The 26,385-nt window shown below is 36.2% G+C and overlaps 1 protein-coding gene across 10 annotated transcripts in view; it reads left to right on the plus strand.

The window, feature by feature from the left end:
- Positions 1-26,385, plus strand: part of APLF (aprataxin and PNKP like factor) — a 176,413-nt gene that overhangs the window by 60,000 nt on the left and 90,028 nt on the right. For 9 of the 10 annotated variants that reach the window (XM_077134429.1, XM_077134427.1, XM_077134430.1 and 6 more), the window contains exon 3: positions 8,522-8,694. The exons of the other annotated variant lie outside the window; for it this stretch is intronic. In XM_077134429.1, coding sequence (XP_076990544.1) covers positions 8,522-8,694 — 173 coding nt within the window. The remainder of the gene's footprint in view (positions 1-8,521; positions 8,695-26,385) is intronic. 10 annotated transcript variants of the gene reach the window in all.

Below are 26,385 nucleotides of genomic sequence, written 5' to 3' on the forward strand. Positions count from 1 at the left end.
ATGTTATTTGCTATGTTTTTGTTTTCTGATAGTCTTTTTTCACTACTTTTCCTGAATGATAATTTAGCCATGTATAAAATTCAACTTTGATAGTTATTTACTTTTAATATACATTGAAGATATTCTTTAGTCTGCTAGCTTCTATTTTGCTGGTGCAAAATCAAGGTAGCTCTTAGTCTGTTATTTTTTAAATAATATATTTTCTGTCTCTTGGTACTGTTAACATTTTCTCTTCATATTTGTTGTTCTGAATTTTCTCTGTGATGTGTTCACTTGTAGATTTCTTTTTATTTGTTTTTGAAATTCTTAGCCATTTTCTTTATATTTTTCTTCTATTTTATTTTCCTGAAATTCACATTAGACATATGTTAAAAAAATCATTCTATTCATCCATGCATATTAACCTTGCTTTCATATTTTCCATATTTTTTCTTTGTGTTATATTTTGTATAATTTTTTTTATCTCTCTTTCAGTTCACCAATTAACTCTATAGCTATATCTAATCTGTTTAACCCATCATTGAGTTTGACATTTTGGTGATTTGGTTATTCATTTGTGGATGTTCTATTTCATTTCATTGTTTTACAAATAAGTCTGCCCCTCTCCCCCTTTTTATTGTCCTGGTCTTTTCTTATTTTTAAAATTCCATCTTTTTTTTCCTTTAGAAAGTTTGAACATATTTAATTAATATATTATGTCCAGTATTTGTTTATTTTTTTAATTTTTTACTTTTTCTTGGGCAGGCACTGGAAATCGAACCCGGGTCTGTGACATGGCAGGCAAGAACTCTGCCTGCTGAGCCACCATGGCCCACCCTGTCCAGTGTTTATTTTATCAGAAGTTTTTGGGAAATTAATCCTGTTTATTGGTTTTGGCCTATCTCTCTATTTCTCTTTCTACCCCCCCTCTCCCTTTCATGCTTTCTCATGGTGGATTGTTTCCTCATCTGTTTTGTAATATTTTATTGTGTGCTCAGGTTCAGTAGTCCTTTATCTGTTGTATTTCTTTATGGCTTCACTTGAGGGGTGAGTGCCTTAAGAGAATATTGTGTTTTCCTTATCAAGTAGTCCAAGGTGCTGCAGATTCTGGTCCGATTTCTGTTTATATTTTAGTCTTGGAATTCCTGGTTCATATATCTTGTTTATATGTAAAATTCAAACTAGGAAGGCCAGGTTCATGAATACAAATTCTAAGAGGAAAATGTTTTTGTTTATTTTATTCAGTGCTCAGGCTGGGTAAGTTTCCTTGTCATATCCACTTGCTGGTAGGCAGACTTCTTTTTAAATTTATCTTTTCCTTCAGGATATATCCTGTTAAGGATTTTAGCTTTTGCAGAAATCACAGTTCTAGCTCTTCACATTGTGTGGAACTAAGGCTTTGTTTCCTATCTCCTTGCACTTTTTAAAACTCACAACACCTCAAAAGTAGTTGAAGGATGAGAGGGAGAGGGAGGGTATGAGGAGGGAAAGGAAGGAAGAAGGGAAGGAAGGGAAAGAGAAAAGATGGGAGGGAGGGATGGAGATAGAAAGGAAGGGAGGAAGGGAGGGAGGGAAATAAAGGGCATATATAGAAAATGTTAATATCGGGTATAGGGATATTTAGAAGTTCTATTATTTTTGTAATTGTTCTGTAAGTATTTCAAAATGGAAGTTTTTTGTTTTTTTTTTCAAGTAGATGAAGGATATGTTTTTGAGCTCTCTCTCCATTTTTAGTTCTTAGGAATTTCCCTTCCTTTCTGGCAGACCTAGCAATGTATTTAAAAGTGTATTTACCCAGAATTTTTAGTTGTTTTGTATCAGAAGGATAATTAACTTGACTATATTTCCGGAAATGAAAACTCACATGTAGTTATTAAAGTCAAGAAAACGCTGTACTCCAGAGATACTATACTTTGACTTTTTATTGCAACAGTAAATTATTTTCTTTTAATATAATTAAAATTAAAAGTTATTATTTCATGTTCCTGTGGACTTAATGTATATATGACTTTTTGGTTAGTTAATATTAGACATAGATTTTTTTAAATTTATTTATTTTTTAAATATAACAACATACAAACATGAACATTCTTGTCATATGATCATTCCATTCTTGATATATAATCAATAACTCACAATTCCATCACATAGTTGTATATTCATCATGATCATTTCTTAGAACATTTGCATCAATTCAGAAAAAGAAATGAAAAAAACTCATACATACCATACCCTTTACCCTCACTTTCATTGATCACTAGCATTTCAATCTAATAAATTTATTTTAACATTTCTCTCCCCTATTATTTATTTGTTTTTAATCCATATGTTATACTCATCTATCGATAAAGTAGATAAAAGCATCAGACACAGGGTTTTCACAATCACGCAGTGACACTGCGAAAGCTATATAATTATACAATCATCTTCAAGAAACATGGCTACTGGAACACAGCTCTACGTTTTTAGGCACTTCCCTCCATCCTCTCCATTATACTTTAATGAAAAAGTTAATATCTGTATAATGTGTAAGAATAACCTTCAGGATAACCTCTCGACTCTGTTTGGAATCTCTCAGCCATTGACTCATTATTTTGTCTCATTTTGTTGTTCCGCCTTTTGGTCGAGAAGGTTTTCTCAGTCCCTTGATGCTGAGTCCCAGCTCATTCTAGGATTTCTGTCCCATGTTGCCATGAAGATCCACACCCCTGGGAGTCATGTCCCACGTAGAGAGGAGGAGGGCAGTGAGTTTGCTTGTTGTGTTGGCTGAGAGAGAGAGGCCACTTCTGAACAACGAAAGAGGTTCTCTGGGGATGACTCTTAGCCCTAATTTTAAGTAGGCTTAGCCTATCCTTTGCAGGAATAAGTATCATATGAACAAACCCCAAGATTGAGGGCTCGGCTTATTGTTTTGGTTGTCCCCACTGCTTGTGAGAATATCAGGAATTCTCCACATGGAAAAGTTGAATTTTCCCCCTTTGTTGCCATTCTCCCAAGGGAACTTTGCAAATTCTTTTTTATTCACTGTTCAAATCACTCTGGGATTCATCGGGACATCACTCTGGACAAACCTACAAAATCTCATGCCCTTCTCAAGATTCCATGTACTTATGGTGTTCAATTAAACTGTCCACATAAGTTATATTAGGAAATGCACTAGTCAAAATATAAATTTTATATAAATAAACATTTTTTGCTTTAGTCTCATGTATAAGTTAAAGTTTTAAAATATGAATTGCCATCTCTTTTCAACACCCTGCATTATTGACATTGCTTTGTTCTTTCTCATGCAAAAACATTTTTAAATTTGTACATTTAGTCACTATCATTATACACTGTAAGCATTCCTAGATTATACCATCTCAGTCTTTATTGTCTATCTTTCCTTCTGATTTCATTTGTGCCCCCAGTCCTCCTCCCTCTATCATTCTCGCATTCAGCTTCATTCAGTGTACTAACATTATTGCATTACAGTTAGGTAGTATTGTGCTATCCATTTCTGAATTTTTACAATCAGTCCTGTTGCACAGTCTGCATCCCTTCAGCTCTAGTTACTAAATATCTAACCTATTTCTATCTCCTGATGGTCTCTGTTCTTAACTGAAATTCTCCATGTTGATTCACTAATGTTAGTGCATATCAGTGAGACTATACAGTATTTGTCCTTTTATTTCTGGCTAATCCAGGTCCATTAATGTTGTTGCATACTTCATAACCTTATTCTTAGACATAGATTTTTGACCTTATTCAATGAGTAATATTTTTTTAGATTGAACTTATAGGATCAACATTAGATTTCTTAACATGTCCATTTTGCTCTCAGTTCTGCTATCCCCTAGATGAACAGTTTTTAGGTAAAGAAAAAGATGCTTATGGATCACACTAACTGGTCCGTCCACCTTTGTGGTTGCATTTGTTAAATATCTAACATTTAGCCACTTATAATTTAAATATTAGGTATATTCAATGAGGAAAGAAGTAGTTAAGTGACCCTTTGTCTTTGGGTCTATGATATGTTTTTTAATAAATGTAATTAGTTTCCTCTCAAAAAGCAAAACCTTTTCTGTTCTTAGAATTTTATGCTTTTGTAATTAACCTCCTTGCCTTTGTAAGCTTAGTACTGGGTCAGTATTTAATATTGTATAGAAATTCATCTCAATCTTTAAAATACTCATGAAGACATGGTCTTATCTTAGAAGAACCAAACCTCATTTAAAGAATAATCAGTGTTCAGACAGAAACTTTATTCATAACTGTTTAGATTCTTTCTTTTTCTCATTACCTTACATTCCTGTCTCTGATGACTATGGTATACTCAACGAGGGAAGGCTTTGCATAATAGAATAAGAATTTTTTTTTAATGCATACTCCTAGGATTAGGATTAACAGGAAACTTCCAAGCCCAGTGGTAGATCCATGTGATTAGATCAAAGATTATGTATAATACAATGATTTCATAGTGTGAAAGTGGGCAGTGAGGTTAGAAGCAATCATAGATTTATGGAGAGTTTTAATTGCTATGTTATGTTTATATTGAGGAGTCATCAGAGACTTTACACAGGGAAATTTGAAAGCATAACTTGGGAAAAAGTGAAGTTAATGACAGGGAGGATTGATATTATCTTAGCACGAGCAAGAAATTTAAGCAGTAGGTAAGTTCTTGAACTAGGGCAGTGACTGTGCAAATAGTAAGAAATGGATTCTAGAGATACTTCAGAGGTAAAAGATCTGGGACTTGACATGATAATTGGAGCGGAAGAACATGGTAGATGTTCAATAAATTTTTAAAAATCTTTGCTATGTTTTAACATTTGATATAAATTAAATCAGAATAGATTCTGTTTTCCCTTGAAATATGCTATTCTCATTTTTGGGGGTACAAAATATGCTTTTTTCAAAATAAAAACAATTGAAAACAAACCATAATCCATAGTTGCCTACCAAAGTTAATAACATTATTTGCTTCATGTTTTATAACAGTATTTTAGACTTTGCTATGTTGTACTTAATTTATATTCTATAAAGATTTAAGATTATTTTAAAAAATGAAAGCAGAAATTTTTGCCCCCTTCATCCTGAGTTTTAGTCTGTTCAAACTGAGGGTGAATGAAATATATCTTAATATGTGTGAATATTTTAAATGGTTGGGATCAGAAAATGTTTTGAAGTATGAAAATATAGTTAGTCCAGAAAGGTATCTCAAGAAGTATAAATAGAAAAGCTGCGGATGTTCAGGATGTGTCTAATCCCAGGACAGTTTTTCTGCTAGGCTGGAGAGGTTGTTGATGTTGATGTTTCCAGAAAAATAGTCTCATTAAACCAATTAAGTAGATAGATGGAAGGATGGTAAAGGGAAGTTGCTGTATTAGATTCTAATAAAGAAACATCAAAGGACTGCATTACTGTAGATTGCTGTTGTCATACACTAAAACTTATTTATTTTAATAGCCAAATGATGTTGAAGACAAAAAAGGCTATTTTATCTTTGGAAAGGTCTAACTTCAGCTTGATCCTAAGAATTTTAGAGGTGATTTTAATAGGTCTTGGTTGTGGAGGCAACTCTTATTATCTTTTTTAACATGGAGGCAGTCCATGGCAAACATGATATAAAATAGTGGATATTGTAGCAATTTTGACTTTGAGATTAGATTAGTTTGAAAATATATTATACCCCAGAAAAGCCATGATTTAATCCTGATTCAATCATGTGGGCCCAGACCTATTGTTTAGGGTTTAAAGTTTGACAAGATTGGGTGGGCAGTGGTGGCTCAGTGGCAAGTTCTCACCTTCCATGCCTGAGACCTAGGTTCGATTCCGGGTGCCTGCCCATGTGAGAAGAAAAGCCTGATTGGATTGTTTCATGGAGATGTGACACACCCAGTTGTGGGTGGATTACTTCCATTGAGATGTGACATACCCAATTGTGGGTGTGACCTTTTGATTAGATAGAGATATGAGTCTACCCATTCAAAGGTGGATCCTGATTAGTTTACCAGAGTCCTTTAAAGGGGGAGACATTTTGGAGAAACCTCAGATACCGATACTGGGAGAGCAGTTGCTTCAGAGGTGACAAAGACACAAATGTTTGGAGATGCATGGAGTGCTGACAGCAGATGCTTAGACACAGGTAAAGTCCAGCAGATGTCACCATGTGCTTTCCCATGAGATGCTAAGCAAGCTAGAACCCAGAGTTGTGTCCTGGAGGAGCTAAATGAAAGCCCAAAGAAGTCAAGTGAGGAACCCCAAGAGCAAGGGACCAGCAGATGCCACCTGCGTGCCTTCCCATCCTACAGAAGTTGTTCCAGATGGTATCAGCCTTTCTTGAGTGAAGGTAACCTCTTGTGGGTGCCTTAATTTGGACATTTTCATGGCTTGAAAACTGTAAAGTTGCAATTTTATAAATTCCCTTTTTCAGAGCCATTCTTGGGGACATCCAAATTAATAAGCTGAGCCCTGAATCTTGGGGTTCACCTCTATAAAACTTATTCCTGCAAAGGATAGGCTAAGCCTACTTATAATTAGACCTAAGAGTCGCCCCACTTTTTTGTTGCTCAGTTGTAGCCTGCGGGGAGAGGTGGGACTCCACCGAGTCTGGTCCCGCTAGGCTAGCGAGGGTCCACTCCTCCTGCCGAGGGGGTCCAGGGAGTAGAACCGCCAGGCGCAGAGGGGGCTCGAGCTCGAGGGTCTGGGTCGGAGGCGCGCGCGCAGGGGACCACTGCGGGTCTGAAGGACTGGAGGCCGAGTCAATTCAGGCATGAAACAAGGCAGCTTTATTGTTGGTAGAAGCTTATGCCATGGCCGCCAGTAGCTAAAGACCTCGAGGCTCGGTGAGCCCCGGAATATATACAGTTTGAGGAGAGGTGGAGTTAGGGCGTGGACTCCAGGGGAGGGTAGCCAATCACACAGGGAGGACGGATGGGGTGACTGTGACGTCTGTAGGCACCAGGGAGATGTTGTTTTTGAGTGTGCTTGTAGCAGCGGATGTTGGGCGGGTGGAGGGATAAGGAGGAGGCCAACAGGGGTAGAGAGACAAGGCTGCGTCACTAGTCGCCGGGTGAGGCTTGTAATTCAGAGGTCTAGAAGAACCGGACGTGCCAAAATGGCGAGGGAGGGAATGAAAAAGACTAAGCTATCAGGCCAAGAATAAAATTATGCCACAGTAGCCTCTCTCTCTAAGCCAACTTGGTAGGTGAACTCACTGCCCTTCCCTCCTAATTGGGACATGACTCCTAGGGGTGTAAAAATCCCTCACAATTTGGTACAGGGTCCCTTGGATGAACTGGGACCCCACATCATGGGATTGAGAAAGCCTTCTTGACCAAAGAGGGAAAGAGAGAAATGAGACAAAATAAAATTTCAGTGACTGAGAGATTTGAAACAGAGTCAAGAGGTTATCCTGGAGTTCATTCTTATGCATTATATAGACATCCCTTTTTAGTTTATGGTGTATTGGAGTGGCTGGAGGGAAGTACCTGAAACTGTTGAGCACTGTTCCAGTAGCCTTGATTCTTGAAGATGATTGTATAAAGATGTAACTTTTACAATGTAACTGTATGATTATGAAAACCTTGTGTCTGATGCTCCTTTTATCCAGGGTATGAATAGATTAGTAAAAAAAGTATCAATAAAAAATAAATAGTAGGGAGGATAAGGGGTAAAATAAATTGGATAGATTGAAATACCAGTGGTCAGTGAGCAGAAGGGGTAAGGGATATGGGATATATGAGTTTTTTCTTTTAATTTCTTTTTCTGGAGTAATGCACATGTTCTAAAAATGATCACAGTGATGATTACACAACTATGTGATGAAAATGTGAGCCGTTGATTGTACACCATGTATGGACTGTATGTATGTGAAAATTTGTCAATAAAAATATATTTTTTTAAGAAAAGCCTTTGTTTCTGGTATATTGAATTCTGGCAGCTTAACGAACTAATAGAGAGATATATTTACTACTTGCAATTTGATTATGGATGATGATCTTCATAGTTGGAGTTTTATTCAAACAAAATAAGATTCCTGTACAAGGAGAAAAATCAAATCTGTGTTGTTTACTTGAGAGATTTGCTTAAAATCGTTCTTTCTGTACTTTCTTGTTTTTAATATTATAGTAAGAAATTGTTAGGAGAAAATCCATGGAAAGGAAGCTATCCAAAAGTTTATACCTAACATTTTGGATATAAAGGTTTGGGGGGTCCAGTTTCTATACTTAGTGTTATTTTTCATGTTTCTCTCTCATGTTTATTGTCTCTTTATTAAGCAAAATGGAAGAAAGTACCTTTTAACTAGTTACTTGATAACTTTGCTTTTTTTCTTTGATTCCTAGAGAAATGGGAAGTATCTCATAGTTTTTTTAAATGTATAAACAGTTATGACACTTATAAATCCTGGGTAAGTGTCTATTTATACTTTAAAGTGTCTAAATTTATACTTTAAATTGTTTTACATTAAAGTTTGAATCTGTTTATTCTGTCCATTCTCAGTTGGATTTAAATTTAATAATTTAAATTATGACATCTTTGTGTTCTTTTTATTTGTTAGATACACACAAATCCATGTTTTTATCAGTCTTCTGAGAAAAGCCAGCTCTTACCACTGAAGACAAATCTGTGGCACTGGTTGAATCCTGGAGATAGTTTTTCTTTGTTAGTTGACAAATACGCTTTCCATGTTTTCTCTACACAGTCTGAAACAGAACTGGAATATACTTTAAGGTAAGATCATCTCATGAAATGAGAGTAAATGTATTTATAATCTAATTCCTCAGCCGTCCATAAATGTTTCACTAGAAACCATTTTGGGATTAAACTATGTTGGAGACATAGCAGCTACCTAATTCTTTGTGTGTGTGTATGTGTGTGTATTTTTGAGTGTGTGTGTTTCTAGAAAACATTTGACTTTAGAAACTTGGTAATGATTGCTCCCACATGCGGTGTCTTTTCCCATGCTATTCAGAATGTATTTTCTACCTAATAGCTACCAAGATAGTTCATTTGAAACTCACTACATTTTCCTCATTATCTTTAGCTTCTTTAATTTTATTAAGGTATTGACCTTTGACTTAGAGTATGCATGTATAACTTTTCTTTCTTCTAAAAATAACAGAAAATATAGGAAAAGGAAACTGAGGAAATGAGGTATTACAATAAACATCCTGACATCCAGTATAGAAAAATTTATGTTTTAGTTTTGCTCAGCTGGTTGTTAGAACACTATTTGGTTTTGTTTCAGCTTTTAAATTATAGAACATAACTTCGGCCTAGAAGTAAATGGACAAAATTATACAGAGTTCTCTGATTGTGATATGTTTAAATTAGAATTCAATAATAATAAGATACCTAGAAAAATGTCCAAATTTTTCAAAATTGAGCAACACATTTCTTTCTTTTCTTTTTTTTTTTTTTTTACATGGGCAGGCACCGGGAATTGAACCCGGGTCCTCGGGCATGGCAGGCAAGCACTCTTACCTATTGAGCCACTGTGGCCTGCCCAGCAACACATTTCTTAATAATACATAGGTCAAAGAAGAAATCGTAAGAGATATTAGAAAACATTTGGGACAGAATAATACAGAAAACACAATATGTTAAAATCTGTGAGATGCAGCTAAAGTAGTCCTTAGAAGGAAATTTATATTTAACTACCTGTATTAGAAAAGAAGAAAGCTATAAAGCCAGTGATCTATTTTCTACTTTAAGAAGATAAGCAAAAAGGAGCAAATTAGTCACAAGGTAAATAGAAGAATGGGAATAATAAAAATAAGAGTGTCAATATCCATCTGAGTCCCTACTTTAGTTCTTTTGGATATAGACTTAGAAATGGGGTTGTCAAGTCATATGGAAAGTCTAAACATAGCTTTATGAGGAACCACCAAACTGTTTTCCACAGCAGTTGCACCATTTTACATTCCTACCAACAATGAAATGAGTGTTCCCTTTTCTCCACATCCTCTCCAATTCTTGTTATTTTCTGTTTTTTTTTTTATTTTTTTTTGTAGTAGCCGTTCTTGTGGGTCTGAACTGGTATCTCATAATGGTTTTCGTTTATATTTCCCCAGTGGCTAATGATATTGTGCATCTTTTCATGAGCTTATTTGCCGTTTATATAACTTGCTTGGAGAAATGTTGATTCAAGTTTTTTGCCCATTTTTTAATTGGGTTCTTGTCTTTTTTGTTGTTGATTTGTAAGATTTCTTCATATATTCTGGGTATTAAACTCTTATCAGATATGTGGTTAACAAATATTTTCTCCCATTCTGTAGTTTGTCTTTTTACTTTCATAGTAAAAAGTTCTTTCATGCACAAAAGTTTTCATTTTGAAGTCCCCCTTATCTGTTTTTTCTTTTGTTGCCTGTAAAGTCCAACAAACCATTTTATAGCATAAGTTGCTGAAAATATACCCTTGTTTTCTGCTAGTAGTGTTACAGTTTTGGTTCTAATGTTTAGGTCATTGATCCATTTTGAAGTTAATTTTTTTTCTTTTCTTCAGCCAGATAGGGCTTTGTTTATTATTACACATTTTTAAAAATTGTGAAATATATATACAAAAAAGTAATACATTTCAAAGTACATTGTAGCAATTAGTTGTAGAACAGATTTCAGAGTTTGGTATGGGTTACAATTCCACAATTTCAGGTTTTCCCTTATAGTGGCTCCAAGATTCTGAAGACTAAAAGAAATACCAATATAATATTCAGCACCCTTACTCATTTGTTAAGTCCTATCTTCTCTGTTATAACTCTTCCTTCTCCTTTGATCCTTCCCCCATTCTTTAGGGGTATTTGGGCTATGCCCATTTTAACATTTTCATGTTGGAAAGGGTTGCCTATAATATGGGATGGGGGATGGAACCAGTTGATGTTTTGGAGAGGCTGGCCCTGCTGGATTTCAGGGCTTATCTGGCCTAGTAACCCAGCTGGAGGTTGTAGGTTTCTGGAAAGTAATCATAGTGCATGAAACTTTTGTAGAATCTCAGATAGAGACCTCAGTATTCTTTAGGGTTAACAGGAATGGTTTTGTTTGGGGTTTGGCAAACTGGTAATTAGCAATATCTAGCTGAAGCTCACTTAAGAGTAGCCTCCAGAATAACCGCTCAACTCTGTTTGAACTCTCTTAGCCACTGATACTTTATTTTGTTATGCTTCTTCTCCCTCTTTTGGTCAGGAAGTTCATTGTTGATCCCACGGTGCCAGGGCCAGGCTCATCCTTGGATTCATATCCCATGTTGTCAGGGAGACTTTCACCCCTGGTTGTCATGTCCCACATAATGGGAGGGATACTGATTTTCCTTGCAGAGTTGAACTTAGAGAGAGAGAGGCCACGTCTGAGCAACAAAAGAAGTTTTCTGGAAGTAACTCTTAGACATAACTGTAGGTAGGTTTAGCTTCTCCGCTACAGAAATAAGCTTCACAAGTGCCAGCCTCAAGATCAGGGGCTTGGTCTATTGATCAGGGTGTCCCTAAGAGACAATATCAGGGGTTTCCCTGGTAGTAAAGCTTGATAGTTCCATGTTTTTTCTCCTGTTCCACAAGGGACTTTGTCAATACTTTTTCATTATCTGCCCAACATACTCTGAGATGTATCCTAGTATTATATTAAGCTATATGAAATTACAAGTCCTCATTCCCATTCTGGGCTTCATGAGTTTGGGTTGTTTTAATGATCTCTGTAGATAGGTTGAGTTAGATTATGTGTACATAAAATTTAGATTTTGAACAAAATAAACCTCTCTTCCTTTAGTCTGATAGAGGAGGTGAAGTTCTAAAATACAGGCATTGTCCTCTTTACTACTGTCCCGACGTAATTGGCTTCATTCTTAACTCCAATTGAAGACTGATCTCTTTTTTGATTTCTTTAGGAGTTGTTGTATGTAGCAATGCTGACTTTCAGAGCTGCCAAACTCCAGCTCTGAGTCTTAGGTGTCATACAGGTAGCCAGGGAGATACCAGGTTTTACTTATATAGTACAGCATCTTAAAATCTAGAAATAACATTTACTGCTCTGGACTAAATGTGACTGCTGTAAGAGCTTACAATCTAGGCTCCAGTTGTCTTATAAGTATTTTTCAAGAGACCATACAACATTTTTTTCTGGCTATTTTGTACTACATAATGTCCCCAAGGTTCATTCACTTAGTTGCATGTCTCACTACTTCATTCCTTTCTGTAGCCACGCAATATTCTATCATATGTGTATACCACAGCTTGCCATTCTGCTTCTCAGTCATTGTATCCTTTAGCTTCCATCTGTTGGGTAGAATATATAATTTCCAAAGTCAACAATCTGTATCTCACATTATCCTCACTTACTTGTACAATCATCAGCACTTTGAAATTTAGGTAATTTTCATTGCTGCAAAGAGAAAGACAAACAATAAGCACACCCTCACCAAATAGAAAATCCAAACTTCCTCTTAACTTTTGTCCTTATCCCCCAATTATTTACCCCTGCTATTACTCTGATACTGTTGATGTCTTCCTGTTGAATATAGCCTGTAGCATGCAATAGTAGTTTTCTCTCTTTATCCCCCTATTATTGACTCTGTACTAGATTCATATCTTTTGAAGTAGTCCATGTAAGAACTTATATTTATAGTGTTAACTAGTGAGATACATGGTTGTATACAACGCCTTTCAATCATGTTCACTTCCAATATGACAGTATTACTTATAAACCCACTAATGAATTGCTTTCTCTTCTATCGGTTCCTTTACATTTAAGTTCAGCCTCATTAACCAACTGTTCAACCATCTCTAGCATCTGTCCTTGGTCCCCTACTATATTCTGTCTTTAGATCCCCTATAGTCTATTTTATAAGCCTCTGCGTTTGCCTTTACTGAGGTCATAATAACAAAATCTTACAGTATCTATCTTTTAGTGTCTGACTTATTTTACTCAGCAGGATGTCCTCAAGGTTCATCCATGTTGTCATATGTTTTGGGACTTCATTTCATCTTAGTGCTGCATAATATTCCAATCTATGTGTATACCACCTTTTGTTTATCCACTTGCCTATTGATGGACACTTGGATTGTTTCCATTGTTTGGCAATTGTGAAGATTGCCACTGTGAACATCAGTGTGCAGATTTCTGTTTGCGTCACTGCATTAAACTCCTCTGAGTATATACCGAGTAGTGGTCTTGGCCGGTTTGTCAGGTAATTTGATATTTAGTTTACTAAGGAACTGCCAAACTGTCAAACATAGTGTTTGACCGCTATGGTGTTGTAACAAGCTGTAAAACCAGAAAGTGTTAGTACTCCCACTTTGTTCTGCTTTTTAAGGATATTTTTAGGTATATGATTTTTCCTTCCAAATGAATATGATAATTAATTTTTCCAAGTCTTCAAAGTAGGTTATTGAAATTTTGATTGATATTGCATTGAATCTATAGCTCAATTTGGGTAGAATTGACATCTTAACCTATCTTGAAATTAATTTTTGTGTGTGGTGAAGGAGGGATTCACCTTCATTCTTTTGCATATGGAAATTCTGTTTTCCCAGCACTGTTTGTTGAAAAGATTATTGAATGGTCTTGGTAACCTTGTCAAAAATCAAATGACCATAATGGTGAAAGTTTATTTCTAACTTTGTTTGATTCCATTAGTTCTATTTGTCTGTCCTTGTACCACTGCCACACTGTTTTGATTATTGTTGCTTGGTAATAAGTTTTAATATTGGGAAGTGTGATCTTCATACTTTGTTCTTTTTTCTCATTGTGGTTTTGGTTTTGGGGGGCTCCTTACCCTTCTATAGAAATTTGATATTTGGCTGTCTTTTCTACAAAGAAGGCTGTTGGAATTTTTGTTCGATTGTGTTGAATCTATAAATTGCTTTGGGTAGATTTGCTATGTTAATGCTATTAAATCTTCTCATCCATGAATTTGAAACATTCTTCCATTTATTTAGATCTTTGATTATTTTTAGCAGTGTTCTGTAGTTTTCCATGTTAAATTTACATCCTTGGTTAAATTTATTACTAGATTTTTGATTCTTTTAGTTGCTGTTATTAGTGGATTTTTTATTAGTAATATATAGAAAAATTACAGATTTTTGACTATTGAACTTGTGCACCACCACTTTGCTGAATGCATTTCTTAGCCCTATTTATACTGTAGATTTTTCAGGGTTTTCTATATATAGGATTGTGTCATCCACTTCCTCTTTTCCAATTTGATTGCCTTTTGTATTATTTTTTTCTTGCCTAATTGCTCTAGCTAGAACTTCCAATAAAATGTTTAATAACAGTGGTGACATTGGGCATCCTTGTCTTGTTCTTGATCATAGAGGAAACTATTTCAGTCTTTCATCATTGAATATAGTATTAGCTGTGGATTTTCATATATCCCCTTTGTCATGTTCTTCTGTTCCTGTGTTTTTATCAAGAAGGGGTTCTAGATTTTGTTATACACTTTTTCTGTTTCAATAGAGATGATCATGTATGCTTCACCTTTGTTCTATTAATTATATCACATTAATTTTCAATTAATTAATTTTCTTATGTTGAACCATTCTTGCATGCGTGTAATAAAAACTACTTGATCATGATCCATAATTCTTTGAATGTGCTGTTGAACTTGATTTTCTACTATTTTGTTGATGATTTTTGCATCTTTATTCATAAGGGATATTGGTCTGTAATTTTCTTTTCTTGTGAAATCTTTATCTGGTTGTGGTATAAGGGTTTGTTTGGCTTCATAGAATGAATTAGGAAGTGTTCTCTCCTTTTCTGTTTTTTTTTTGAAGTATTTGTGCAGGATGCGTGTTTGTTCTTGGAATATGTGGTGCAATTCACCAGTGAAGATATTGGGTCCTGAACTTTTCTTTGTTGGCTGATTTTTGATTATTCATTCAATCTCTTTACTTGTTATTAGTCTGCTGAAATCTTCTATTTCTTCTTGAGTCCTGTAGATATCATATGTGTTTCTAGGAATTTGTCCATGTCATCTAGTTTATCTAATTTGTTGGCATAAAATTATTCATAGTACCCTCTTTGGGTCGGTGATAATGTCCCCCTTTTCATTTCTTATGTTAATAATTTGTGTCCTTTTTTTTTTTTTTTAAATCAATCTAGCTTCATGTTTTCCTATTTTCTTGCTGTCTGTTTTTTGTGAACTTTTCAGACAGCCAACTTTTGGTTTCATTGATTCCTCTCTTGTTTGTTTATTGTCTATGTCATTTATCTCTGCTTCATTCTGTGTGTTTGCTTGGGGTTTAGTTTGCTTTCCTTTTTCTGGATTTTCCAGTTATGAGTTAGGTCCCTGATTTAGGTCGTCTTCTTTTTTTAACATTTAGAGCATAAATTTCCCTCTCAATACTGTCTCTGCTGCATTCCATAATATATATATATATCCACAATATAGTGTTTTCATTTGCCTCAAGATATTTCCTAATTTCCCTTGTGATTTCTTTGACCCACTGGTTATTTAGGTGCATTTTTATTTTCCATATATATTTGAATTTTCCACTTCTCCCTCTGTTACTGATTTTTAGCTTCATTCCATTGTGATTATAAAGATACATTATATGCTTTTGGTGTTTTTTTAATTTATCAAGACTTTTTTTGTATCATAACATATGATCTATCCTGAAAAATGATTGTTGTGCACTAGAGAATAGTGTGTATTCTACTGCTCTTATGTGAAGTGCTCTATATATGTCTCTTAGGTCCAGTTGGTTTAAAATTATCTTTAAAGTCTTCTCTTTTCTTACTGATCTTCTCTCTAGATATTCTAACCATTATTGAAAGTAATATACTGAAGACTCCTACTATAATTGAAGAAACATCTATTGCTCCCTTCAAATAAATTTGTTGGTATTTGCTTCATATATTTTGGGGCTCTGCCATTAGGGTTGTGTGTGTGTGTGTGTGTGTGTGTGTGTGTGTGTGTGTGTGTTATGTCTTTTTGTTGAACTGAGCCCTTTATCAGTATAATAGTGAACTTCTTAGTCCTTTGTAACAGTTTTTGACTTTATTCATCTGGTATTAGAATAGCTACCCCAGCTCTCTTTGGGTTAGTGTTTGTATGGCTTACATTTTTTTGCACCCTTTAAATTTAAACCTACTTGTACCTTTAAATTTATGGTGAGTTTTTTGTCAACAGTATACTGGGTTATGATTTATTTATTTATTTATTTATTTATTTATTTATTTATTTATCATAACAACATACAAATGCAAGCATTCTTACCATATGATCATTCCATTCTTGATATATAATCAGTAACTCACAATATCATCACATAGTTGTATATTCATCATCATGATCATTTCTTAGAACATTTGCATCAATTCAGAAGAAGAAATAAAAAGAAAACAGAAAAAATTCATACATACCATACCCCTTACCCTCACTTTCATTGATCACTAGCATTTCAATCTAATAAATTTATTTTAACATTTGTTCCCCCTATTATTTATTCATTTTTAATCCATATGTTTTAGTCGTCTGTCGATAAGGTAGATAAAAGGAGCATCAGTCACAAGGTTTTCACAATCTCACAGTCACATTGTGAAACCTATATCATTATACAATCATCTTCAAGAAACGTGGCTACTGGGAAATAGCTCTACAGTTTCAGGAAGTTCCCTCCAGCCTCTCTTAACACCTTAACTAAAAAGGTAATATCTATATATTGTGTAAGAATAACCTCCAGGATAACCTCTCGACTCTGTTTGGAATCTCTCAGCCATTGACACTTTATTTTGTCTCATTTCGCTGTTCCCCCTTTTGGTAGAGAAGGTTTTCTCAGTCCCTTGATGCTGAGTCTCAGTTCATTCTAGGATTTCTGTCTTACGTTGCCATGAAGGTCCACACCCCTGGGAGTCATGTCCCATGTAGAGAGGGGGAGAGCAGTGAGTTTGCTTACTGGGTTGGCTGAGAGAGAGAGGCCACATCTGAGCAACGAAAGAGGTTCTCTGGGGGTGACTCTTAGGCCTAATTTTAAGTAGACATTGCTTGTCCTTTGCGGGGATAAGTTTCATATGAACAAACCCCAAGATTGACGGCTCAGCCTATTGCTTTGTTGTCCCCACTGCTTGTGAGAATATCAAGAATTTTCCACTTGAGGAAGCTGAATTTTCCGCCTTTCTTACCATTCAAGGGGACTTTGTAAATACTTTTTTATTCACTGTTCAAATCACTCTGTGACTTATCAGGGCATCACTCTAGGAAAACCTACAAAATCTCATGCCCTACTCAAGGTTTCATGTACTTATGGTGTTCAATTAAACTGTCCACATAAATTATATAAGGAAATGCACTAGTCAAAATAGAAATTTTGTACCAAATAAACATTTTTTGCTTTAACTTTTGTTAAAGTTTTAAAATATGAATTACCATCTGTTTTCAGCACCCTGCATTATTGACATTCCTTTGTTCTTCCTCATGCAAAAAATTTTTTTAATTTGTACATTTAGTCACTATCATTGTACACTCTAGGCATTCCTAGATTATGCCATCTCAGTCTTTATCGTATATCTTTCCTTCTGATTTCATTGGTGCCCCCAGGCCTCCTTCCTCTATCATTCTCACATTCAGCTACATTCAGTGTTTTAACATAATTGTATTATAGTTGTATAGTATTGTGCTGTCTATTTCTGAGTTTTTACATTAAGTTCTGTTGCACAGTCTGTATCCCTTCAGCTCCAATTACCCAATATCTTACCCTATTTCTGTCTCTTGATGGTCTCTGTTGCCAATGAAATTCTCCAAGTTTATTCACTAATGTCAGTTCGTATCAGTGAGACCATACAGTTTTTGACTTTTTGTTTCTGGCTAATCACACTCAGCATAATGTCCTTATGGTCATACATACTTCATAACTTTATTCTGTCTTATAGCTGCATAATATTCCATCATATGTATATGCCACAGTTTGTTTAGCCACCCCTCTGTTGATGGACATCTTGGCTGTTTCCGTCTCTTGGTAATTGTAAATAATGCTGCTATAAACATTGCTGTAAAAATGTCCGTTTGTGTCCTTGCCCTCATGCACTTTGAGTAGAGACAGCATATAGATGGGTCCTGTTTTTTAATCCATTCTGCCAGTCTGTGTCTTTGATTGGGGAGTTTAATCCATTAACATTTAGTGTTATTACTGCACGGGTAGTACTTTCTTCTACTATTTTGCCTTCTGGATTTTATATGTCAGATCTAATTTTCCTTCTTTTTACCTTTATTCATAGTCTTCCTTTCTACACTCTTCTCCACACCACTCTCTTCTTTCTTTCATATCTGTCTCTAGTGCTCCCTTTAGTGTTTCTTGCAGGGCTGGTCTCGTGGTCACAAATTCTCTCAGTGATTTTTTGTCTGAAAATGTTTTAATTTCTCCCTCATTTTTGAAGGACAATTTTGCTGGATATAGAATTCTTGGTTGGCAGTTTTTCTGTTTTAATAATTTAAATATATCATCTCACTCTCTTCTCGCCTCCGTGGTTTCTGCTGAGAGATCTATGCATAGTCTTATTGGGCTTCCCTTGTATGAGATGGATTGCTTTTCTCTTGCTGCTTTCAAGATCCTCTCTTTCGCTTTGACCTCTGACATTCTGATTAGTAAACATCTTGGAGTATGTGTATTTGGATCTATTCTCTTTGGGGTATGCTGCATTTCTTGGATCTGTAATTTTAAGTCTCTCATAAGAGTTGGGAAATTTTCAGTGATAATTTCCTCCATTAGTTTTTCTCCTCCTTTTCCCTTTTCTTCTTGTGGGACACCCACAACACGTATATTCGTGTGCTTCATATTGTCTTTCAGTTCCCTGAGTCCCTGCTCATATTTTTCCATTTTTTCCCCTATAGTTTCTGTTTCTTGTCAGATTTCAGATGTTCCATCCTCCAGTTCACTAATCCTATGTTCTGTCTCTTGAAATCTACCATTGTAGGTTTCAATTGTTTTTTCCATCTCTTCTACCGTGCCTTTCATTCCCATAAGTTCTGTAATTTGTTTTTTCAGACTTTCAGTTTCTTCTTTTTGTTCATTCCTTGCCTTCTTTATATCCTCCCTCAATTCATTGATTTGGTTTTTGATGAGGTTTTCCATGTCTGTTTGTACATTCTGAATTAATTGTTTCAGTTCCTGTATGTCATTTGAATTGTTGGTTTGTTCCTTTGACTGGGCCATATCTTCAATTTTCCTGGTGTGATTTGTTTTGGTGTCTAGGCATTTAATTACCTTAATTAGTTTATTCTGGAGGTTGCTTTCACTTCTTTTACCTAGGGTTTTCTTGCTGGATGAATTTGTTGTCTATCTGTTCTTTGACATTCAGTTCAGCTTTATCTGGACCTCTGCTTAAGTTTTGTTTATCAGAGGAGAATTTTTCAGTTTTTGTTTTCTTGTTTCTTGCCCTGCTTGTATGGTGCCTTTTTCCCCCCACCCTTAGGAGGGTCTGCTTAGGTATTATAGACCCCAGCCGGATTTTTCCAGACCAAACTGGCCTCCTATCAGGAGGCAAGAGTCACCTGCGTTGGTTTTCCCTGAGGGTGAGACCCAGCAGATTGAAAGACTTTCCTGTGAAGTCTCTGGACTCTGTTTTTCTTATCCTGCCCAGTATGTGGCGCTTGTCTGACTGCAGGTCCCACCAGTATGAGATGATGCGGTACCTTTAACTTTGGCAGACTCGCCCTTCTGGGGGCATGGTGGAGACAGAGGAGAGGTTGTAGGCTGGTTTTAATGGCTTCAAATTACCAAGCCCTGATGTCTGAATTCCTTGATGGATGGATTCCACCTGAGTTGGGCTTCACCCTTCCCCTGGGGAAGGCACAGGCTCCAGACAAGCCCTCAAACTATCTTGTTTCTGCCTATGCTTGGGGCAGTTTCAGCCTGAGAAGCCCTGCCGGTATCCAAAGGCAGTCAAGCCTTTGTACAAACACAGCCACAAAAACCTGTTTCCTTCTTTTTTTTTTTTTTCTCTTTCCATCAGCCCTGCCCCCTTGGCACTGGGGCATAAATGAGCGACCTCCGCTTTGACCAGGTTCACCTGAGCTGGGGGCCTATTTTTAGTAGTCAGAAGTTGTTAATTAATTCCACAATTGGCATTTAGCCCCTGCTGCTGGTAAGGTCTCTTTCCTTTCCCTTCTGGGAAGCGCCTGTGGGGGAGTGGTGCTGGATGCTGCGGCTTGGGGGAACTCATGGTTCTGGGCAGGAACTCGCACCCAATCCAGCTGTTCCAGAATGGGTACACTATGTATCTGGTCACTGATGTGGTCCAGGAGCTGTTCTGTACTGTTTCTGGTTATTTAGTAGTTGTTCTGGAGGATGAACTAAAATGCGTACATTGTTAATCACCATCTTGGCCCGGAAGTATCTTTGAGGAACTTCTTAATGAGTGATTCAGTTTCTTTACTTGTGATTGGTTTGTTGAGGTCATCTGTTTCTTCTCAAGTCAATGTTGATTGTTCAAGTCTTTCTAGGAAGTTGTCCATTTCATCTACATTGTCTAGTTTATTAGCATAAAGTTGTTCCTAGTATCCTTTCATTACCTCCTTTATTTCTGTGGGGTCAGTGGTTATGTCTCCTCTTCCATTTTTGATTTTATTTATTTGCATCCTCTCTGTTCTTCTTTTTGTCAGCCTCACTAAGTTTCATCAGTCTTACTGATTTTCTCATAGAACCAGCTTCTGGTGTTGTTGATTTTCTTGATTGTTTTCATGTTCTCAATTTCATTTATTTCTGCTCTAATCTTCATTATTTCTTTCCTTTTAATTTCTTTAGAGTTAGTTTGCTGTTCTTTCTCTAGTTCTTCCAAGTGGACAGTGAATTCTTTGATTTTTGCTCTTTCTTCTCTTTTGATATAGACATTTAGGGCAATCGGTTTCCCTGTTAGCACTGCTTTTGCTGCATCCCATAAGTTTTGATATTGTGTTTTCATTTTCATTTGCCTCAATATATTTATTGATTTCTCTTATAATTTCTTCCTTCACCCACTGGTTGTTTAAGAGTGTGTTGTTGAACCTCCATATATTTGTAAATTTTAAGGCACTCTGCCTATCATTGATTTCCAACCTAATTCCTTTATGATCTGAGAAAGTGTTTTGTACGATTTCAATCTTTTTATTTTTATTAAGACTTGCTTTGTGACCCAGCATATGGTCTGTCCTTGAGAATGATCCATGAGCACTTAAGAAAAACCTCTGTCCTGCTATTGTGTGGTGTAATGTTCTATAAATGTCTGCTAAGTCTTGCTCATGTATTATATTATTCATGTTCTCTGTTTCTTTATTGATCCTCTGTCTACATGTTCTGTTCATTGGTGATTGTGGGGGAATTGAAGTCTCCAAGTACTATGGTAGATGTGTCTATTTCTCTTTTCATTGTTTTTTTTTTTTCAGCTTTTTAAAAAGAATTTAATAAATTACAAGTTTACAGTCCTAAGGAAGTGAAAGTGTCCAAATTAAGGCACCAGCAAGAGGTTACCCTCACTCAAGAAAGACTGATATTGTCTGGGACAGTTCGGTCAGCTGGGAAATCATTTGGCTGGCATCTGCTGGTCCCTTTCTCCTGGGCTCCGTTGCTTTCAACCTCTGTTCCTGTGGGGGTTCCTCCCTTAGCTTCTCTGGGGCTGGCTTTCATCTCTTGGCTTCCCTTGACTCTCTCCAGGTTATTCTGGCTTGCTTAACATTTCATGGCAACATCTGCTGGACTCCAAGTATCTCCAGACTTTCACGTCTCTGTTCTCCATGTGTAGGCATCTGTATCAGCTCTGCTCTGAAATTCTGTTGCCTCTATGGTTTCTGTCATTTCTGGCTTTCTCAAAATGTGTCCTCTTTTAAAGGATTCCAGTAAACTAATCAAGATCCACCTGGAATGGCCGGAGTCACATCTCCATCTAATCAAATGATCACACCCACAATTGAGCATATCACATCTCCACAGAGATAAACTAATCAAAAGTTTCTAATCTGCAGTATAGAACCAAGATTAAAAGAATGACTCCTCCCACAAGGTTGGATAAGGATTAAAACATGGCGTTTCTGGGGTACATAATACTTTCAAACTAGCACAGGGCGAGTGTTCTATGAATGTCAATTAAGTCAATTTGATTGATAGCATTGTTCAATATCATTACTGATTTTCAGCCTACATGTTCTAATGAGAAAGGCATGTTGAAATCTACAATTATACTTGTAGATTTGTCTATTTCTCCTTGTAGACTATCAGTTCTTTCCTGAGCTTCAGGTAGTTTCCTTGAGCTCATCAGCACTAAGATGAAGATAAGAGGAGGAATCCCCTGCAGATTTCCAGTGTTTTTCCCTCTGCTCACATGTTTTGCTGTCAAACACTCTATCCCGTGAACTATCTGCTCTAGTTCACAAGCTGCCAGAATGCAATATACCAGAAACTGAATGGCTTTTAAGTGTGGAGGGCCAGAAGCAATCAATCAGACCCAAGCAGGGAAAGTCCCCACAACCTTGGGGTGAAATGTCCCCAAGAGTTAAACAATAACCAATGTTAGGAAACTGAGAGAATGGGATGTGTTTTTTTTTTTTTTTTTAGAAATTATACCATTCTACATACGCAATCAGTAATTCTTACATCATCACATAGATGAATGATCATCGTTTCTTAGTACATTTGCATTGGTTTAGAAGAACTAGCAACACAACAGAAAAAGATATGGAATGTTAATATAGAGAAAAAAATGAAAGTAATAATAATAGTAAAAAAAAAAAAAAAGACAAACAACCAGACAGACAAAAACAAAAAAAAAACCTATAGCTCAGATGCAGCTTCATTCAGTGTTTTAACATGATTACTTTACCATTAGGTATTATTGTGCTGTCCATTTTTGAGTTTTCATATCTAGTCCTGTTGCGCAGTCTGTATCCCTTCAGCTCCAGTCACCCATTATCTTACCCTGTTTCTAACTCCTGCTGGACTCTGTTACCAATGACATATTCCAAGTTTATTCTCGAATGTCGGTTCACATCAGTGGGACCATACAATATTTGTCCTTTAGTTTTTGGCTAGACTCACTCAGCATAATGTTCTCTAGGCCCGTTCATGTTATTACATGCTTCATAAGTTTATCCTGTCTTAAAGCTGCATAATATTCCATCGTATGTATATACCACAGTTTGTTTAGCAACTCGTCTGTTGATGGAGATTTTGGCTGTTTCCATCTCTTTGCAATTGTAAATAACGCTGCTATAAACATTGGTGTGCAAATGTCCGTTTGTGTTGTTGCCCTTAAGTCCTCTGAGTAGATACCCAGCAATGGTATTGCTGGGTCATATGGCAATTCTATATTCAGCTTTTTGAGGAACCGCCAAACTGCCTTCCACAGTGGTTGCACCATTTGACATTCCCACCAACAGTGGATAAGTGTGCCTCTTTCTCTGCATCCTCTCCAGCACTTGTCATTTTCTGTTTTGTTGATAATGGCCATTCTGGTGGGTGTGAGATGATATCTCATTGTGGTTTTGATTTGCATTTCTCTAATGGCCAGGGACATTGAGCATCTCTTCATGTGCCTTTTGGCCATTTGTATTTCCTCTTCTGAGAGGTGTCTGTTCAAGTCTTTTTCCCATTTTGTAATTGGGTTGGCTGTCTTTTTGTTGTTGTTGAGTTGAACAATCTCTTTATAAATTCTGGATACTAGACCTTTATCTGATAAGTCATTTCCAAATATTGGCTCCCATTGTGTAGGCTGTCTTTCTACTTTCTTGATGAAGTTCTTTAATGCACAAAAATGTTTAGTTTTGAGGAGCTCCCATTCATTTATTTCCTTCTTCAGTGCTCTTGCTTTAGATTTAAGGTCCATAAAACCGCCTCCAATTGTAAGTTTCATGAGATATCTCCCTACATTTTCCTCTAACTGTTTTATGGTCTTAGACCTAATGTTTAGATCTTTGATCCATTTTGAGTTAACTTTTGTATAGGGTGTGAGATATGGGTCTTCTTTCATTCTTTTGCATATGGATATCCAGTTCTCTAGGCACCATTTATTGAAGAGACTGTTCTGTCCCAGGTGAGTTGGCTTGACTGCCTTATCAAAGATCAAATGTCCATAGATGAGAGGGTCTATATCTGAGCACTCTATTCGATTCCATTGATCGATATATCTATCTTTATGCCAATACCATGCTGTTTAGACCACTGTGGCTTCATAATATGCCTGAAAGTCAGGCAGCGCGAGACCTCCAGCTTCATTTTTTTTCCTCAAGATGTTTTTAGCAATTCGGGGCACCCTGCCCCTCCAGAAAAATTTGCTTATTGGCTTTTCTATTTCTGAAAAATAAGTTGTTGGGATTTTGATTGGTATTGCATTGAATCTGTAAATCAACTTAGGTAGGATTGACATCTTAACTATATTTAGTCTTCCAATCCATGAACACGGTATGCCCTTCCATCTATTTAGGTATTCTGTGATTTCTTTTAACAGTTTTTTGTAGTTTTCTTTATATAGGTTTTTTGTCTCTTTAGTTAAATTTATTCCTAGGTATTTTATTCATTTAGTTGCAGTTGCAAGTGGGATTCGTTTCTTGATTTCCCCCTCAGCTTGTTCATTACTAGTGTATAGAAATGCTACAGATTTTTGAATGTTGATCTTGTAACCTGCTACTTTGCTGTACTCATTTATTAGCTCTAGTAGTTTTGTTGTGGATTTTTCCGGGTTTTCGACGTATAGAATCATATCGTCTGCAAACAGTGATAGTTTTACTTCTTCCTTTCCAATTTTGATGCCTTGTATTTCTTTTTCTTGTCTAATTGCTCTGGCTAGAACCTCCAACACAATGTTGAATAATTGTGGTGATAGTGGACATCCTTGTCTTGTTCCTGATCTTAGTGGGAAAGTTTTCAATTTTTCCCCATTGAGGATGTTATTAGCTGTGGGTTTTTCATGTATTTCCTCTATCATTTTAAGGAAGTTCCCTTGTATTCCTATCTTTTGAAGGGTTTTCAACAGGAAAGGATGTTGAATCTTATCAAATGCCTTCTCTGCATCAATTGAGATGATCATGTGATTTTTCTGCTTTGATTTGTTGATATGGTGTATTACATTAATTGATTTTCTTATGTTAAACCATCCTTGCATACCTGGGATGAATCCTACTTGGTCATGATGTATAAATCTTTTAATGTGTTGTTGGATACGATTTGCTAGAATTTTATTGAGGATTTTTGCATCTATATTCATTAGAGAGATTGGTCCGTAGTTTTCTTTTTTTGCAATATCTTTGCCTGGTTTTGGTATGAGGGTGATGTTGGCTTCATAGAATTAATAAGGTAGTTTCCCCTCCACTTCGATTTTTTTGAAGAGTTTGAGGAGAGTTGGTACTAATTCTTTCTGGAATGTTTGATAGAATTCACATGTGAAGCCGTCTGGACCTGGACTTTTCTTTTTAGGAAGCTTTTGAATGACTAATTCAATTTCTTTACTTGTGATTGGTTTGTTGAGGTCATCTATTTCTTCTTGAGTCAAAGTTGGTTGTTCATGTCTTTCCAGGAACCCGTCCATTTCATCTAAATTGTTGTATTTATTAGTGTAAAGTTGTTCATAGTATCCTGTTATTACCTCCTTTATTTCTGTGAGGTCAGTAGTTATGTCTCCTCTTCCATTTCTGATCTTATTTATTTGCATCCTCTCTCTTCTTCTTTTTGTCAGTCTTGCTAAGGGCCCATCAGTCTTATTGATTTTCTCATAGAACCAACTTCTGGTCTTATTGATTTTCTCTATTGTTTTCATGTTTTCAATTTCATTTATTTCTGCTCTAATCTTTGTTATTTCTTTCCTTTTGCTTGCTTTGGGATTAGTTTGCTGTTCTTTCTCCAGTTCTTCCAAGTGGACAGTTAATTCCTGAATTTTTGCCTTTTCTTCTTTTCTGATATAGGCATTTAGGGCAATAAATTTCCCTCTTAGCACTGCCTTTGCTGCGTCCCATAAGTTTTGATATGTTGTGTTTTCATTTTCATTCGCCTCGAGATATTTACTAATTTCTCTTGCAATTTCTTCTTTGACCCACTCGTTGTTTAAGAGTGTGTTGTTGAGCCTCCACGTATTTGTGAATTTTCTGGCACTCCGCCTATTATTTTTTTCCAACTTCATTCCTTTATGATCCGAGAAAGTGTTGTGTATGATTTCAATCTTTTTAAATTTGTTAAGCCTTGCTTTGTGACCCAGCATATGGTCTATCTTTGAGAATGATCCATGAGCACTTGAGAAAAAGGTGTATCCTGCTGTTGTGGGATGTAATGTCCTATAAATGTCTGTTAAGTCTAGCTCATTTATAGCAATATTCAGATTCTCTATTTCTTTATTGCTCCTCTGTCTAGATGTTCTGTCCATTGATGAGAGTGGTGAGTTGAAGTCTCCAACTATTATGGTATATGTGTCTATTTCCCTTTTCAGTGTTTGCAGTGTATTCCTCACGTATTTTGGGGCATTCTGGTTCGGTGCGTAAATATT

The sequence above is a fragment of the Tamandua tetradactyla genome, chromosome 17, assembly GCF_023851605.1.
Source record: "Tamandua tetradactyla isolate mTamTet1 chromosome 17, mTamTet1.pri, whole genome shotgun sequence".
NCBI classification, from domain to species: Eukaryota; Metazoa; Chordata; class Mammalia; order Pilosa; family Myrmecophagidae; genus Tamandua; species Tamandua tetradactyla.